Source organism: Vicugna pacos, chromosome 6 (genome assembly GCF_048564905.1).
Source record: "Vicugna pacos chromosome 6, VicPac4, whole genome shotgun sequence".
NCBI classification, from domain to species: Eukaryota; Metazoa; Chordata; class Mammalia; order Artiodactyla; family Camelidae; genus Vicugna; species Vicugna pacos.
The window spans coordinates 32955418-32972646 of record NC_132992.1 but is presented as its reverse complement, the minus strand read 5'-3'; the positions used below and the strand labels follow the sequence as shown (position 1 = coordinate 32972646).

Here is a 17229-nt window from a genome sequence, read left to right as displayed (position 1 = left end):
TGCGCCCGGCGGCCCGGCAGCGCCGAGGGGGCGGGCACCAGGCGCCGCCCCCGCCCCCGCCGCGCGGCCCGGGCTGGCCGGGGAGGGTCGGAGGCTGGGCTCTCCTCTCCCGCGCGGCGCGGAGCCGCCTCGCTCCTCCGCAGGCGGAGCCTCCTTCCCCCGCCCCCTCCGTCTCGCTCCCTTGTTCTCGCCGGGGCCGCTCAGACCTGCAGCGGAGCCGCGGCGCCCGCTCCGATCGGCTCGGGGCTGCGCCCCCGGGACCCGGCGACGGGGGCGGGCGGGGGCGCTCCCCGCCGGGCTGGGCCCCTCGGCACTGCCAGGTAAGGGCGCCCGCCCTGGACCCCGCGGTCGGGGATCCGCGGAGGGGCAGCAGGGGGGCCCGCAGCCTGCGGGTGTCTTCCGAGCGGTGCGCTCCGCGTCTGGGAACCCACTGCCGGGTCCCTTCTCCCGCGCTCTATCGCTTTCCCTTCTTCCCTCGCACCTCTCTTCCTCTTTTCCCCATTTTCCTCTCCCTCGATTTTTCTTCACCCTGCCTTCTCTCTGCCTGTTTGCCTTCTCTGCCCCTTCCTGCTTGTCTCCCAACCCTTTTTTCTCTCTCTTGCCCTGTCTTTCCTCATCTCCTCTTCCTCTTTGCCGTTTTCTTCCTTTACCTTTCTCTCCTTTTCTGTCTTTTCCTTTGCCCGCTCCCCTTGCCTTCCTCGGTTCCTTCCCTCTCCTCACCTCCTGTTTCCCACTCCTCTATCCCTTTCCTTCTCCTCGTCCCGCCTCCCTCTCTGGTCCCCGGCTTCCCTCCGGCTTCCCTCTTTCCTCGGGAAGGAAAAGACTGTCAGGTGTGTGTCTGCTCTGGGGGAGGAGGGGCGCAGCCACAGCCACCTGAGGGGTCCCCCCTAGGAGGAGAGGGAGGAGACAGCGGTGGGAAGGGTCCTCTCTCTAGCTTCCTTCCTGCAGCCCCTCCTGGCTGCTCCCTCTCCCAGAATGAAGTTCCGCGCCGGGGTGGCCTGCTCTGACCCCTGCAGCCGAAGCTGCCCCTTTCTGCCCAGCACACATACTGCAAGTCCCCCTGCCCGCCTCCCACCCATTCCCAAGCTTGATACCTGTGACTCTTCTCTGCCTTTCAGACTTCTGCGCTGCCTCTTTTGATCTCTTTCCTCCTGTCTCTTGCTGCCATTCTGTCTCTGTCTCAGCGGACAGTCCCTGAGTCTTGGTCTCACCCTCAATCACATTGTGTCTCTGGCCTATGGGTCTGCCTCTGCTCCCCCCCACCCCATTCTGCCTCATGAGCCCAGTCCCCCTTCAAGGACTTCAGCTAGCAGTGTTCTGGGGGCAGGTTCTGGAGAGGCGGGGTTCCCCGTGGAGGAGGGACTTCCTCAGGCTCTCAGCCCTGTCTTAGGCTGCACTCCTTGTCATCCCATCCTGACCCTAGTCACCCTGAGACCACACCTCCATGAATCTCAACCCCTGGATTTTAAGTTCCTTTCCCTGGTAGCCCCCATCTCCTCCAGCCCCAGCTGCATGCCCATCCTGGAAGGGGCCAAATTTGGGGTTCCAAGTCCTCCCATTATCCCCTCTCTTATTTTCTTTCCAAGCTTCTCTACTCAGAGTTGACTGGCCAGAGATTTATCAGCTTGGAGGGCTGGAGGTGAATACAGACTGGGCCTGGGTGGAGTGAAAGCTCAGACTGTCTGCTCTCTGTCTTAGTCTGGGTTCTGGGCAGTGGGGTGTCTGGTTCCTTGGAGGTCTGGTCTTCAACATCTAACTTTGGGGGAGGGTGGCCATTAAGGGTTTCCTTGATTTGATCCTGAACAGCTACCTGTCCTACAGGTGTGGATCCATGGGGTAACCACAACGCATCTGCCTCTCTGCCCCAGCCAGCTCATGCCTCAGCCTCTGGGGTCAGTAAACAGAGCCCGGGCTGGAGCCCAAACATGTGGGGCCTTGTGAGGCTCCTGCTGGCCTGGTTGGGTGGCTGGGGCTGCATGGGGCGCCTGGCAGCCCCAGCCCGGGCTTGGGCAGGGTCCCGGGGGGCCCCAGGACCAGCACTGCTTCGGACCCGAAGGAGCTGGGTGTGGAATCAGTTCTTTGTCATTGAGGAATATGCTGGACCAGAGCCTGTCCTTATTGGCAAGGTAAGGATCAACCCTTCCCGTGTCTACCCTGACTCTCAAGGCCCTGTGCTCCAGCTTCATCACTTCTGCAATGACCTTGGTCCCTCAGGACTCCCAGCACTCCACCCAGTCCTAGACTTAGACTCCTTACCTTTCTGTCCCTGTGCTTGGAACCCGCTGCCATCTTCCCCTGACCCTTACAGCTGCACTCGGATGTGGACAGGGGCGAGGGCCGCACCAAGTACCTGCTGACTGGAGAGGGAGCAGGCACCGTGTTTGTGATTGACGAGGCCACAGGCAATATCCATGTCACCAAGAGCCTGGACCGGGAAGAGAAGGCACAGTATGTGCTACTGGCCCAAGCCGTAGACCGAGCCTCGAACCGACCCCTGGAGCCCCCGTCAGAGTTCATCATCAAGGTGCAAGATATCAATGACAATCCTCCCATCTTTCCCCTCGGGCCCTACCACGCCACAGTGCCCGAGATGTCCAACGTTGGTGAGTACCCCAAGTCTGGACGCTCCAGATCCCATCTCCTAGCTTGCCGTCACCTCTCTTCCCCCCACTGCTTTCTGCCTCAGAACCTACCTCCTTCAATTCAGCCCCATTTACGTCTGGGTTCCCCCTCATCTGCTGTTCTTCCCCACTCGACTCTGCCCCTTGCTGAGTGGGGTGCCGGGAATCCCCCACAGGGACATCAGTGATCCAGGTGACCGCCCACGATGCCGATGACCCCAGCTACGGGAACAGCGCCAAGCTGGTGTACACCGTGCTGGATGGACTGCCTTTCTTCTCTGTGGACCCCCAGACTGGTGAGAATAGAGCCCAGGAGCCGAGTGGGGCAGCCGTGGGAACAGGCACCCCCTGACGCATCCTCTCTCCCTAGGAGTGGTGCGGACCGCCATCCCCAACATGGACCGCGAGACACAGGAGGAGTTCCTGGTGGTGATTCAGGCCAAGGACATGGGCGGCCACATGGGGGGGCTGTCGGGCAGCACTACAGTGACGGTCACCCTCAGCGATGTCAACGACAACCCCCCCAAGTTCCCTCAGAGTAAGGGGCCAGTGCTGCTGCCTAAGCCATCATTTGACCACCCCATCCCTACAGCCTCTGGAGAAGGCTGCCCTCCCCACCCCTCCCCCAGCCAGGCCTGGGAGAAGGAGGAGCTGGGGGAGGGAGGAGGGCTGAGGACCTAAGAATGTCTCTCTCCATCCACCCAAAGGCCTGTACCAGTTCTCCGTGGTGGAGACCGCTGGGCCGGGCACCCTGGTGGGCCGGCTGCGGGCCCAGGATCCAGACCTGGGGGACAACGCCCTCATGGCCTACAGCATCCTGGACGGGGAGGGGTCCGAGGCCTTCAGCATCAGCACAGACTCCCAGGGTCGAGATGGGCTCCTCACTGTCCGCAAGGTTAGCCTCCTGTCAGCTAATGCTGCAGACCCACTCATACCATGTGCTACAAGACATGCTTCTAACTGGTCTAGAACAGACCTGGATCCATGTGTTGGAGCTTAAAGGTCATGGTCATCTCCTCATCTTTCAGATGAGGGCCTGGGGCCCAGGACAGGGGAGTGACTGGCTCAGGACTTTGCATTGAGCAAATCTGTGATGGAGCTGGGGGCAGACCTAGAGTTCTGACTGAGTAATCTGTACCCGCTCCCCACCTCAACCACCAAAGTCACTGCCCCTCTGGTGCCCACCCTCCTGGTTTCTACATGCCTCAGTCACTCCGTCTCCCTCACTGTAGCCCCTAGACTTCGAGACCCGTCGCTCCTACTCCTTCCGTGTGGAGGCCACCAACACACTCATCGACCCAGCCTACCTACGGCGAGGGCCCTTCAAGGATGTGGCCTCCGTGCGCGTGACTGTGCAGGACGCCCCAGAGCCCCCTGCCTTCACCCAGGCTGCCTACCACCTGACAGTACCTGAGAACAAGGCTCCCGGGACCCTGGTGGGCCAGGTGTCAGCTGCTGACCTGGACTCCCCTGCCAGCCCAATCAGGTGAGCTGAGGTGTGGGCGGGGGCAGGGCCAGGCATCCAGGAAGGGGCCCAGCAGGAGGCTATTCCCACCCAAGGATGTACCCCTTTTACTGCAAATCACACTCCCCTCCTAGCAGGGGTCTCCCCTCCTGCAGGCCTGGAGGCCAGGGGAGGGTTGGAGGACCTGACTAACCATTGAGGGATTCTCCACCCTTCTCTCTGGGTGGATGATAGTTGCACCTCCCAGTGGCAGTGAGTGGAATCTCATCTGATGAGTGCAATGGATTAATTGATGGCTATAGTTATTGATCATGCCCTCAATACTTCACATTTTACCCACTTGATAACATTTCATTCTTGCAACAGCCTGTGTAGTAGTCTTTATCATCACCATTTGATTCAGAGGCTGTGCCCTGAGAGATTGAGTAACTTGCCCAAGGTCGCACAGTCAGTACGTAGCAACACTTGGATTCAAATCCCAACTTGTCAGCCTCAAGAAGACCCACTCTTTCCACCTCCCCCACCAGCATCCCTGTCACAGCACTGAGGGAGGTGCTGGTGTTGTTCCCATCTCATAATTGAGGAAACAGGCTAAAAGATTTACCCAAGGTCACACAGCTGGTCTGGGACAGGGCAGGGCTAGAACTCAGGTCCCTGATCCCCAGAACAGAGCCCAGAAGTCCAAAAGACAGGCAGTGTTTACCCTGCGTCCACCTCTTTCTGTCTTTCTCCCCGCACCTCCATGAAGCCCAGTCTCTTGGGTCTCAGGTGTTTAATGTTGATGACTCCTCAGGAATATTTGTCTCTTGAGGGGATGCTAATGTGAATTACAGCCCTGCATTTGTAGGGCAGACACTGCCCAGTGACCTAGGGTCCTCTGCCCAGATGAGCCATGAGGCCCAGCAAGGCGAGCAGAAGGGAGGGAGAGGTAGCCGTGAGCGCAGGCCCTGCCCCAGAGCAGCCCCAAGCCAGGCTCCATCTCCCCAGATACTCCATCGTCCCTCACTCGGACCCAGAGCGCTGCTTCTCCATCGAGCCTGAAGACGGCACCATCCGCACCGCAGCGCCCCTGGACCGCGAGGCTCGTGTCTGGCACAACCTCACAGTGCTGGCCACAGAGCTTGGTGAGGAGTCCTGGGCCCTCAGGGGGTGGGGAGAAGGCAGCAGCCTCTGGGCAGTGGGACCATCCCTGAGTATGGAGGTGGGGAAGGGCATTAGTGCCATGCACCCTCACCAGAGGACAGCCAGTGGGTCCCCAGCCTGGACCACCACCCCCAGGCAGGCAGGCCTCCTGGTCCCCTGGGCTGGCCTGGGCACAGTGGGTCCTCCTGAGCATTTCCCCTCACCTGAAATTTGCTCCCAGACCTGACTTTCCCCAACCCAGAAAGAAACCTAACCTCAAATAGCTCCCAGTCCCTAATGAACCCCACCCTACACCTTGGGAGACCCTGCCTTGCCCTCTCTCTGCTTTAGGCTGAATGGGGTGGCAGAACAGGGCTGGGCCTCTCTCCTGGGAGCTGACTGGGGGGGCCCCAGCAGCCTCTTCCAGGGAAGCCCTGCTGGGAGCTCTCAAGGGAGGGGAGAGGGCCCAGCTCGGCCTGCTGCCCACCAGTCACCAGTCACCAGCAGTGTGGTTCAGCTGCTTCTGGGCAGCAGTGGCCCTTGAAGGCAGGGAGATCTCCCTCCCTTCTGTGAACCTCCCCTACCACCCCTGCTCACAGCCCAGTGTCTCCTACATTTACTATCTGTGTCCCGCCCATGGCAGCTGTCACTGTGCGCATACATATTTTTGTATGTCAGTGGAGAACTATACATGTATGTACATGTGGGTGTGTACGTGTGTGTGTGAAAAATACATACACATGTACCTGTGAGTATATAACTGGATATATATATGTATATAGTTGAGTGCTTAGAATTATATTATTTGTGTATATGTGTAAATGGATGTGTACAGTGATAGGTACAAGTAACTGTATACAGACAGTTTTGTGTATGTGAGTGTTCGTGGACGGATGATAATAATCTACTACTTATTGTGTACCAGACACTGTTCTAAGTGTCAAATAGAGATTAATTCATTTAATCATCACCACAACTTTATGAGGGAGGTACGAGTATCTCCCCATTTTAAAAGGAAGGAACTCAGGCAAAGACAAGTTAAGTAACTTCCCAAGGTCACACAGACGTTAAGCGGTGAGGCCGTCAGTCCCAGTCAGGCTGCAGAGTCTGAGTTGCTGTCTCCTCCCCACACTGCCTCTCATATGTGTTGAACTGCATGTGGGTAGGTTTATGTTTATGTCCATACAGCTGTGCGTTACGTGGCAGTGCATGTGAGTCTCTTCGTGTGAAGGTCCCTGTGTGTGTATATGTGTATACAGAGTGTTTGTGGCTCCCTCTGTGTATGTGTGTGTGTGTGTGTGTGTGTGTTCCCCTCACTGTCTTCTCACCTCCTGCCAAATCCTGCTCCCCTCCCCTGCAAGCCCTGATATCAACTAGCAGGCCCTGGGCCCTTACTGCAGCGAGGGAATGGACTCCAGCCCTGTCCTGTCTCAGGGTATCCCAGACCCTTTAGCCAGGCAGCCCACCCCTCAGCCCCTTCCCGAGAGTCAGCCATCTCTCCCCTGATTTGGGGGAAAGACTAAAGGAACCCAGAGGCTTAGCCTAGGAGAGGTAAGCACCAGAGTGGGCAGGGATACGCACTTTCCATTCCCTCTTGGATGTCCTTGGCAGTGAGGAGCAAGGCAGGGTAATGGTGAAGAGCCACTCGATGATGAGGGGGCCTGTGTCCGACTGTGGTGCCCAGGCTGGCCCAACTCTGCACCTGAGTATCACGCAGTTCCTCCCTCCCCAAGGTCAACTCTAAGTGATAACTCATTGCTACCCCACAGCCTCCCAGACCTCTGATGGGACACATGTGTGTGTGTCTGTGTGTGTATGTCCGTCCAACTGAGTGAAAATGCATTCTCTGGGTCCTGGGGGGGTGGTGATACTGCATTCACTGTATATATCAAACATCTACTTCATGTATGTTGCATTTGTTTTAAGTGCTGAGTGTACATCAAATGTGGTATGGATGTGTTTGTATCTTTCATGGCTATTGTCTGTGTGCATCCAGTATGCATCCTCAGTCTACCTTTCACTTATGGTGCGTGTGCCCTGCATGTGGGTTATTACATATGTACATCATGGGTGCTACACTCCTGTTGAATATATATGGTGATTTGCACATATCTTGGGTACCACATGGATGTTGTATGCATTTGTTCCATTCATTTCACACCATTGTTTGCTACTTGCATATTGCACGCATACCTCATGTGTGGCACGGGCATGCTGTGTGTTGCATGTGGCATCCATGCCAACACACCACATATGCTGTGTGTAACTGCGTTGTGTGTGCTCATGTGGGGTGTATGTGTTCATGTTCTGGCTTCAGACAGCTCTGCACAGGCCTCCCGGGTGCAAGTGGCCATCCAGACCCTGGATGAGAATGACAATGCTCCCCAGCTGGCTGAGCCCTACGACACCTTTGTGTGTGATTCTGCAGCCCCCGGCCAGGTGAGCTGCTGAGGCAGAGGGCTTGGGGCCTCAAGACCTCTAGTTGCCCACCCCTACAAGGCCTCTCTTCTTCCTTTCAGCTGATTCAGGTCATCCGGGCTCTGGACAGAGATGAAGTTGGCAACAGTAGTCGTGTTTCCCTTCAAGGTCCTCTGGGCCCTGATGCCAACTTTACTATCAGGGACAACCGAGGTGGGTGGCCTTCTGCAACCATGCTCATGCCTGCCTCCCCCGTCCTCTCCTCCTCCAGCACCCCCAGCCCTGCCCACCTACCTGGGCCCTCCACCCAACAGAACATAGATGTGGATTTGCTCTTGGCAAAACTTCCCCATGGCAAGCCGTCTCCCTGGGTTGCACCAACCCTACTGGGAAGGTGTCCCAGGAGATGCCCCAACACCTTCGTCTCCCACAGATGGCTCTGCCAGCCTCCTGCTGCCCTCTCGCCCCGCTCCACCCCGCCAGGCCCCCTACCTGGTTCCCATAGAGCTGTGGGACTGGGGGCAGCCGGCACTGAGCAGCACTGCCACAGTGACTGTCAGCGTGTGCCGCTGCCGACCCGATGGCTCCGTGGCATCCTGCCGGCCCGAGGCTCAGCTCTCACCCACCGGGCTCAGCACCGGGGCCCTGCTTGCCATCATCACCTGTGTGGGCACCCTGCTTGGTGAGTCAGGCCACAGCGGGACTTAGATGTGGGGTCTAGGCCTGCAGAGGGTGTGGAGAGGAGCCAGGATCCTGGACATAGGGAAATCCACCCTAGGTATTGAAGGAACCCTCATGCTTGGATTTCCCTTGCCTGATGCATCCGAGAGAAAAGCTCTGGCCTCATATCCCTGACCCTCCGATCTGTAACGACAATAACGAACCATAAAAGCTGTTTATTGAGCCCTAACTCTGGTTCATTTCATCCTCTCAACAATTCTAAGGGGTAAATATGTTTCTCCTATTTTCCACCCAAGCAATCTAACAACTAAAGAGGTTCAGAGAAGTTAAGCAACTTTATATAGTCACACAGCAAGTATAGGGTTGAAGTCAGGATTCAAAGGAGGTTTGCCAGATGTCAAATCTAGGGCTTCCCACCCCTAGACCTTTCTATCTGGAACCGGGCCGCCTGGTTCCGCGCCCTGCCGGCTCACCGACCAGTGCGCGCCTCTCCCTCAGCTTTGGTGGTGCTCTTCGTGGCCCTGCGGCGCCAGAAGCAGGAAGCGCTGATGGTGCTGGAAGAGGAGGACGTGCGAGAGAACATCATCACCTACGATGACGAGGGCGGCGGCGAGGAGGACACGGAGGCCTTCGACATCAGTGCCCTGCAGAACCCCGACGGGGCGGCCCCGCCGGCGCCCGGGCCGGCCACGCGCCGCGACGTGCTCCCCTGGGCCCGGGCGCCGCGCCAGCCTCGGCCTCCCGGCCCCGCCGACGTGGCGCAGCTGCTGGCGCTGCGGCTGCGCGAGGCGGACGACGACCCCAGCGTGCCGCCCTACGACTCGGTGCAGGTGTACGGCTACGAGGGCCGCGGCTCCTCCTGCGGCTCCCTCAGCTCCCTGGGCTCCGGCAGCGAGATCGGCGGCGCCCCGGGCCCCGCTGAGCCGCTGGACGACTGGGGGCCGCTCTTCCGCACCCTGGCCGAGCTGTACGGGGCCAAGGAGCCCCCGGCCCCCTGAGAGCCGGCCTGGCCCTGCCCGCGGCCGCACAGGCCCTCTGAGTGAGCCCCCGGGGTCCAGGCAGGCAGCAGCAGCCCAGGGGCCCCCAGGCCTCTCCCATCCCCGTGCGCCCCCCCCCTCCCCACTTCCCAGGGCAACCTCCTCCTTACTGCCCTCCTCCTGAGTCGTCTGTTTGTCTCTCTCCAGGGATCTCTGTCTCAGTCTCTGTCTCTCTCTCTGTCTGGGTCTGGGTTGTGTGGCTCCGACTCTGAATCTCTCTGTTCTCTCACTGTGATTCCACTTTCTGTGGGTCTGTTTTTGTCTCCCCCATTCTAAATCTGTCACACACGGCTCTCTCTGTCTCCCTTGCCCACACACGTGCTCTGTCTCTCCTGCCCACATCTGCCCGCATTCTCTGTGGGTCCCTGTGACTGGTTTTTTGTTTTTTCCGTCGTCCATCCCAAAAGCAAGAGAAACTTCCAGCCACTGCTGCCCACCCTCCTGCAGGGGATGTTCTGCCCCAGGTCAGTGCCAATAGACGACGTAGGGGTGGGGGGAAAAGCCCTCCCCTACTTGCTGCTTCTGACTCGGTCTCTCCTGTCTTTACAGACCTGCCCGCATGGTTCCATCCATCACTCATGGCCTCATCCTGGCTCCACTGGCCTCCAGCAGAGAGAGGGAGCCAACCCACCTCCCAGAGCGAGAGCTCCAGCCCTGCAACGTGGCCGCCTCCCTGGAGCTCTGCCCAACTGTCAGCCAGCCCTGGGCATCCCAGCTCTGGGCATTGTCTTGTGTGCTTCCCAGGCCCCAGGGGGAGGGGTGGGGAAGGAAAGAGGGAGGCAGCTGGGGAAGGGGAAAGAGGGAGGAAGGGGAGGGGCCTCCATCTCTAATTTCATAATAAACAAACACTTTATTTTGTAAAGCTGGAGCCCTGCTTTCTTTCCTGCACTGAGGTGTCGGTGCAGAGCTTCCCTGTGCCAAAGGGCTGGAGGAGAAGCCTAAGCCCATCCCCTCCGGCTCATTTTCCTTTCTCCTTTGGAGGACAGTCGGCTTCAAGTCCCTTTAATTGAGGAGGGTTTGGGTTGATTCCATTCAGGGACTAAGGAGATAATGACTTGTACCCCCAACTCCCACCACCTCTGGATTCTCTATTGGTCTTAAACTGTCCAAGGAAATTAAGATGTGGGGATTGGCCAGAGGGGAGCGTGGAGGGGAGAAGTGTGGGCAAGAGGTACTGAAAAAGGAAGAGATAAAAAAGACTAAGAAAAGAGGGACAAGTTCCAGAGTAGGAAAAAATATGGGTGGAGGACAGCAGAAGGGGCAATTCAGTGCCTCCTGGAGCCTGTGGTGCCAACCAAGGGGCAGATGGGCCAGGGTGAGGTGGCACCATCACAGTGCATTTGGGCCTGCTGCCCCCGCCTTTAATTCTCCCCAGTCTATGGTCTTAACTCTTCATGGAGCACAAAGGAGGAGACAGAGGGCCAGGGTGGTGGGCTGTTTGCTGTTTGAGGGGTTGAATCAAAGTCAACCAGGGTGGGAACCCAGAGGGCCACTAGCATCTCTCACTGTGTATTCCTGGCCCAGAGAAGGGGCCCACCCAGCAACCAGCATTAGCACCCAGACCTCCTGACTCCAGGCAGGGCTCCTGGGGACGCAAGTAGATGGATCAGGACAGGTCCTTGTGACCTTCCCCTCCAAGTGGGTGGGGATGGCCATCGGGGAGGTCTGCTCCAACAGGAAGATGCCTTCTCGTGCCTTCCACACCTGCTTGATTAGGGTAACCAGGCGGTGGGAGAACAAGGACCTTGCTCCGGTGACGGAAGGCCTGTGCGAGAGCCTTGAGGGAGAGGAATGAGGGAGACGATTAGGAGGCAGCACCCCAAGCAGATGTCAGAAGGACAGGTTTTCCTTTGCAGGACAGGACGGGCCAGATCTCTGCCCCTTTGGTCTCACCCTGATGTCTGCATCAAACCTTCAGGAATAAGTGGAGAAAAGGAGGGACTGACTCATGGGCCGCCCCTGGGTAGGGAGGGGTGCATTGGAGTGGATGCAGGCCTTTGCCTGCTCTCCCAGACCTCCTTAACACCCTTCTGAGCTCTTTCCCAACTCATTAAACTCCAAGGAAAACAACAGGGCATAGGGAAACAGGCTTGTCATCAAGACCCTTGGGCTTATCTCTGGTCTTAAATACCTCACCACTGGAAAGACAGAGCCTGTCAAAAGGAGTGAAGAGGGGCAGGACCGGCAAGGAGAAGAGAAGAGAGAGAAGGGGAGAGGTGATGAGGGAAGGGGAGAGGTGATGAGAGAAGGAGCCAAAAAAGAGGGAGCTTGCCTCCTGTTCTGCCCTCCCTGTCTGGGTTCTACCCTCCTTCCCTGATTACAGGGAAGGGAAGGGGCACAGAACTGCATGTGGTTCCCAGGGAGCCTTGGGCTGGGTTAAGGTGACAACCCCAGGGTCTGGACTGCCCCTCCCTCCCTGCCTTTTCCCACTCTGGGGCCTCAGGGGTGGGAGGAGGCTGAAGTAGTGAACCAGTGGGGTGAGGCTTGCCCCTGCCTCCTTTCTATTCTGGACCATTTTCTCAAAAGAAGTGACAAATCCTTTCTCCTTGATAAGGGGCCATCTCCTTACCAAGGTGGTCCTCTTTCTCTTCCAGCCTGTTTCCTGTTCCTACACACAGGGGCCGCACATGGGCCACCTCTCCTGGATCGCTCACTTACAATGAGACATAGACCCACACTCAGCTCTGCATTTGGAGATGCACCCTCTTAAGCCTGAATCAAACACTTGAACCCTGGGCAAAAGCTGCCCTTCCTCCTGTGCTCCTACAGGACTAGCCTGGCCCAGGGGTCCCTGACCTCTAGTTTTCATTCCCAGAGTCCTAAACCTCCTCCCCTGAGGCTAAGGAGTGGGTGAAGGATGAAAAGCTGCTGTGGAGGCCCCCGGCCAGATTCCCAGACCTTGGCTGTTCTGGGCACATTTCTGCAACACTCCCCTTCCTCCCCCTAACCCCCATCATTCCCTAAAGGATGGAGCCTGGAGGTCTCTGTCTGGCCAGCTTCTGCCTAGAGGAATTCTTAGCCTGAGGTGCAGGGCTGGGGCTCAGGACTGGGCTGGATGCTGGCAGGACAGGTGTCCAGGAAGGGGAAAGGTGCTGTTCATTTGGGACTGGAAGCTTTAGGAGTAAGACAGAAAAAGAAAGTTCAGGAACATTCCTTCAGGTCCCATCTCCTAGATCAACCGTGCTATCTCCCTCACTTGGCCTGGGGAGGGGAGGGTGGGGCGGCATCCCTCCCAGAGCTGTCAGCCTGCATCTCCAAGTCAGGGCTCACAGGGGAGCAGAGGGGAACAGGAGGAGCAGGAGAGGACGTGCTAAGCCAGCAGTTCCCACTGGCACAGCCAGCTCCCTCTTTTCTTCATGCCCTAGAGGGAGCTTCTGGAAGGAGAGGCTGGGGATGATGCAGGAAAATGGGGCACAAGAGGATGGCTATGGCCCAGGTCTTGGGCGAGTCCCTGGGATGTGCTCTGCCAAGTGAGGGTCTTTGGCTTCATGCAGGAAAGAATTCAAGAGTCAGCCAAAGTAGAGTGAAAGTAGATTATTCAGGAAGACACACACACTTCATAGACAGAGTGCAGGCTGTCTCAGAAGGCCAGAGAGAAAGTATGCTTGGGGGTGGGGATGCTGGGTTATTAGTTTTTATGGGCTCAGGAGCTTCATATGCTAACAAATGGGAGGATTATTCCAACTACTTTGGGGAAGGGGCGCAGATTCCCAGGAATTGGGCCATGCCCACTTTTGGCCTTTGATAGCCAGCCTCAGACGGTCAAGTCACTGCGCCTGTGGGTCTGTTATTTCATATGCTAATATATTACAATGAGCACGTAATGAGGCTCGAGGTCGACTGGGAGTTGACTCTTCCCCCATCTTGGGCCTAGTTGGGTTTTAACCAGTTTATGTCCTATCCTTAATTGCTGTGTCATTCTTTTAACGGTTGTCTCCTGCCCCTCTTCCTACCTGTCTCAGAGAGAAGGCAAAGGGATGATGGGAGAATTCTGGAAGCAGCCATGACAGGCCCGAAAGCCTGAGCACAAGGCCTGGCAAGTAGGGCCAGAGGGGGCTCGGCGGGGCCAGCTTCCTGGGCTCAGCACTCCAGGCCCGGGGGCTCCTTGGGTTTCCTTCTTCCCTGGACACCAGGCTGGAACATGGCCCAGCTGCCCTCTCCCCCACATCACTCCCCAGAGGCCTGGTAGCAAGAGGCCCTGGGAGAGAGACTGCGCTGAAGGAGCACAGCTCTGGAATGGAGGGCCTGGATCCCAGCCTCATCTCTGCACCGATGGTGTGGCCTGGAGCGAGTCACATAACACTTCGAAACTTCTTCCTCTTCTGTCAAGTGAGGATAACTTTTACCTCAAAGAGTTTTCATAAAAACTGCTTTCAGTAAAGGAATCATCATCATAGTCATTAGGTTTGAGTTGGGGGGGGCGGTGGTGGAGGAGGAAAGCTGATGCCGGAGGCCCATCACCACCGCCCCCCTCAACCTGGTGTCCATGCTGCATGGTCCCTGCCCCTCCCCACCTGGGCCCTCTGGGCTGCTATCCCCACCTCATTCTGCTCCCGCTATCCCCCCTCACCAAGGTGAGAAAGTGACAAAGACTCTGAAACGGAGCTGAGCACTAAAACGGGAGGAAGAGAGACAGGGGATAGGATGGGGAAAAGCGGAAAGGAGGATGGCAAGAAAAGAGGGTCTAGCACCTAGCACAGCATCTGGCGTGCAGCCGGTGCAATAAGTATTTGCTGAAAGAAGGACTTGGTGCTGAGGATGCTGGATCAATCTATTGGGCGCCAACAGGAACATGTCGGACAAAGCCATCAATAGCTCTGGGAGGAGAAAGGGATGGAGTCTTGGAACACATGAAGCTGGCAACTCGTAAGAGCAAGAGCCAGACTGCTGTAAGTCTGCTCCCCCTGCAGCCCCACCTCCCACCCACTTCCTGGGCTGGGCCCGGTCCTGCGGCTGCTCACAGCGTCTCCATCTCTGCGGGCATCCTGGAGTCTCCCGGTGCCGGCGCCGGCCCCGGCCCCGGCCCCGCAGACGGTTCTCCACCTTCGCCAGCTCTGTCTGGGGTGGCCTTCTCCTCCTCCTCCTTCTCCGGTCCCGGAAGCTTCTGCAGCTCCGAGTACAGCACCCAGGCATCGTTGCGGGACACATACTCCCATCCACTCTCCCGCACGTGGAAGAGGTCTACGCAGCCCCCCGAGTAGGCATCGCGGTGGGTGGCGTGGGCCACGGCGCGGCGGGCCAGGGCGTAGGCTTCCTGGGTGCTCATGTCGTAGCGGTAGCCGCGATCCAGCACGCCGTAGGCGTAGGGGGATCCAGAGCCCACCGAGAAGATGTTCCCCTGCAGGAGGGTGCCGTCGCTGTAGACGTAGAAGAGGGCAGGGCCGGAGCGGTCCCAGCCGCAGAGGGCAGTGGCCACGCACAGATCCAAACCCCGATAGCGCGACATCATGACCGATAAGAGTTTGGCGGCGCCGGCCACACTGGGCAGCTGACCCTCCCTCAGCGCCCGCAGCCGCAGCTCGCGCCGCAGCACCCGGTACCACGTGACGCAGTCGGCTGAGGTGCCAGAGGTGGTGCCCAGGAGGTGCTGGTGCACAGGGATGACCTTGCGTGAGGCTGGACACTCCACGTAGTTGCCACAGGAAGACCGGGTGTCCGCCGCAGCAATGACTCCGTGACGGAAGCGGAAGGCCAGCGTGGTGGTGCCGTGGGCCAGCCTGGGGCCGTGGATCTGCAGGAAGGTTTGTGGGTCACAGCCCCGGGGCACAGCCCAGACCCCCATCTGCGGCAGGTGAGGTGAGGCTCCCTGGGTGTCCAGGGCTTGCCATTCGCACACGTCCTGCAGAGCCATCCCTGGAGCCAAGTAAAGGTTGAAAGGAGTGACGCAGAGATTTGTGAGCTGGGTCAGGTGTGGAAAGAGAGACACTAAGGAGAAGCTGGGCTGTAGCCAGAACCAGCAACGAAGGCTTGTGATCTGTGGCTTCACTTCTACCTAACTCCAAATCTGGCTTTGGGACTGGCTGATGGAACAGAATGCCCTCCCCAACCCCTGCCCCTTCCCAGGGCTGCTGACGGGAGACAGGAAGGAGATCAGTAGTCTCCAGCGCTGGGGGGACGCTGCCCATGACATGCCTGAGTGTCACCCAAGGAGTCTCCTGTCCATCACCCTCCAAGCACCTGGAGCTGGATGGGGGCTGGGTCACTGGAAAGGAAAAGAGGTGCCAGTGGAAGGAGCAGAGCTGGGTTCCTTCTGTTTTTCCTGTGAGGGGCACTGGGCAGGCAAAGATAAATAAGGCCCTGTGCTGCCCGGAAAGGGCTCCCAGCCTGGGAAAAAGTGAAGACAAGTCAGTGCAACGGCGCAGTGAGAGTAGAGAGCCGTGGCCCCACCACAGCCTGAGTTCCTGATGCTGAGCTCTCTTTTCAAGGAGATGGGCCCAGGGAACAACAATGCTCAGCTCTCACTTTCACTTCTGGGTCAAGGTGGGGAAAGAGAAACGGACTAGGACAAGGACAAAAGAGAAAAGAGCAAGAGAGCCTTGTATGGGGGTGCTCAGATACCTTCAGAAAGGCAGGGTACTGTGGGGCCTGGTGAAGGGGAACTGGAAACTGGAGGTCTTTTTCTCCTCTGCTTTGGGGGTGAACATGGCCTTCCATCTGCATACAGAGATGGCATTCCTGACAGCTCTCCGTCAGTGTAGCTTCTCTAACTGGTGTTAAGGTTCTGAAGATGTAGCTGAAAGGATCTAGTGACTTTCTCTCTCCTAGTCCCCCTTCTGTCCAACAGTTCACAAGGGCAAAAAACTGGTTTGTATGTCCAAGGCAGGAGAAACGACTGACTTTGACACCATAATGCTGCGTCTAAGTCTTAGACCAACTAGGGGTGGACCCTGACAGCTGGCCTTTCATTAAGACAAAGTAGACTGGGGCAGAGTGACAAGCTACAACACTCCCAGCACCATATAGAGTATATTTTACTGAACATTATAACTCAAAGGGGTGTGGTGGGAAGGTGTTTATTCAAAGCAACAGAACTACACGCAAAGGAAAGAGTCCAGACCCTCCAGACACCATGATGTTAGGGCTGTGGCATCATAGTTTCCTGGAGTCTCAGGACTAAGGGCAAGTGTAACATGTCATGGGAAGACTGGAGAAACCAGGAGGTCACACTAAGGTCCAGCCAGTCCTTTGTGTAGGAACACATGGGGATCTTCCTGAAGAGATAAGAATGTCTCTGCTTTCTAAACAGAGACTAAGTCGTAGTCTTAGACTCTTTATATGTGGATGGCTGGCCACATCCCTAGGTCAGGCCATTATTAAGTCGGATCTGGACAGATGAGTGGTCTAGTAATTGGCCACCCTCTAGCATCCCCCTCTAATCCTCCACAGCATCATGATTTCCTAAGGTAGCCCTCAAACCCCACGTCTCTTCTACTAAGAAACTTTGAAGGGCTACAAGATCAAATCCACCTTCTCCAGCCCAGGCTGGCATTTAAGGCCCACCACTCTCCAATCCTAATCCATTGACCACAACCTCTTTTCACACTATTTCTAACACATTTCCCAGCTCTCCATCTTTCTGAATCCTATCTTTCCAAGTCTGGCTTAAGGATCACCTATTCTGAAAATCCTTCCCAGGTATGAGCTGAGAGAGGAGAGGCTGTAGGTTTGAGGACCAGTGGGATCCAAGTGGTATTTAAAGAAATGAATCCAGGCCTCCTTGGCTAAGACTTCCTGAACCCCCAACCTCACCCCAATTTATACTGACCTCCTCTCCCAATCTCTGAACTAAAGCACTTATTGTTTCCTTCCGCCAATATTGAGATACGACTGACAAGTAACATTGTGTAAGTTTAAGGTGTACAATGTGATGATTTGATAGATGTAT

General features: G+C 57.1%; 2 protein-coding genes across 2 annotated transcripts; one reads left to right on the top strand and one right to left on the bottom strand.

Moving 5' to 3' along the window:
* Nucleotides 1–207: 207 nt before the first annotated feature.
* CDH24 (cadherin 24) lies at nucleotides 208–10206 on the top strand. The gene is made up of 13 exons (XM_072962823.1): nucleotides 208–320; nucleotides 1822–2126; nucleotides 2309–2603; nucleotides 2798–2917; nucleotides 2992–3159; nucleotides 3329–3516; nucleotides 3854–4107; nucleotides 5074–5210; nucleotides 7526–7647; nucleotides 7728–7839; nucleotides 8060–8308; nucleotides 8806–9808; nucleotides 9894–10206. The coding sequence occupies exons 2-12, from the start codon at nucleotides 1926–1928 to the stop codon at nucleotides 9303–9305; spliced, it is 2346 nt and encodes a 781-aa protein (XP_072818924.1). The 5' UTR covers nucleotides 208–320; nucleotides 1822–1925; the 3' UTR covers nucleotides 9306–9808; nucleotides 9894–10206.
* A 3894-nt stretch (nucleotides 10207–14100) lies between these two features.
* Nucleotides 14101–15229, bottom strand: PSMB11 (proteasome subunit beta 11). Its single transcript, XM_006217305.3, has one exon. It carries the CDS (start codon nucleotides 15193–15195, stop codon nucleotides 14302–14304), a length of 894 nt encoding a protein of 297 aa, XP_006217367.1. The 5' UTR covers nucleotides 15196–15229; the 3' UTR covers nucleotides 14101–14301.
* Between the last annotated feature and the right edge of the window lie 2000 nt (nucleotides 15230–17229).

What these genes read in the sequence shown, in the direction of transcription:
- CDH24 (XM_072962823.1), top strand. Translation starts at nt 1,926, where the DNA reads ATGTGGGGCCTTGTGAGGCTCCTGCTGGCCTGGTTGGGTGGCTGGGGC. An exon ending in CTCTGTGGACCCCCAGACTG is followed by an intron (nt 2,918 to 2,991) that starts GTGAGAATAGAG and finishes CTCTCTCCCTAG; the next exon opens with GAGTGGTGCGGACCGCCATC. An exon ending in ATTCTGCAGCCCCCGGCCAG is followed by an intron (nt 7,648 to 7,727) that starts GTGAGCTGCTGA and finishes TCTTCCTTTCAG; the next exon opens with CTGATTCAGGTCATCCGGGC.
- PSMB11 (XM_006217305.3), bottom strand. Translation starts at nt 15,195, where the DNA reads ATGGCTCTGCAGGACGTGTGCGAATGGCAAGCCCTGGACACCCAGGGA.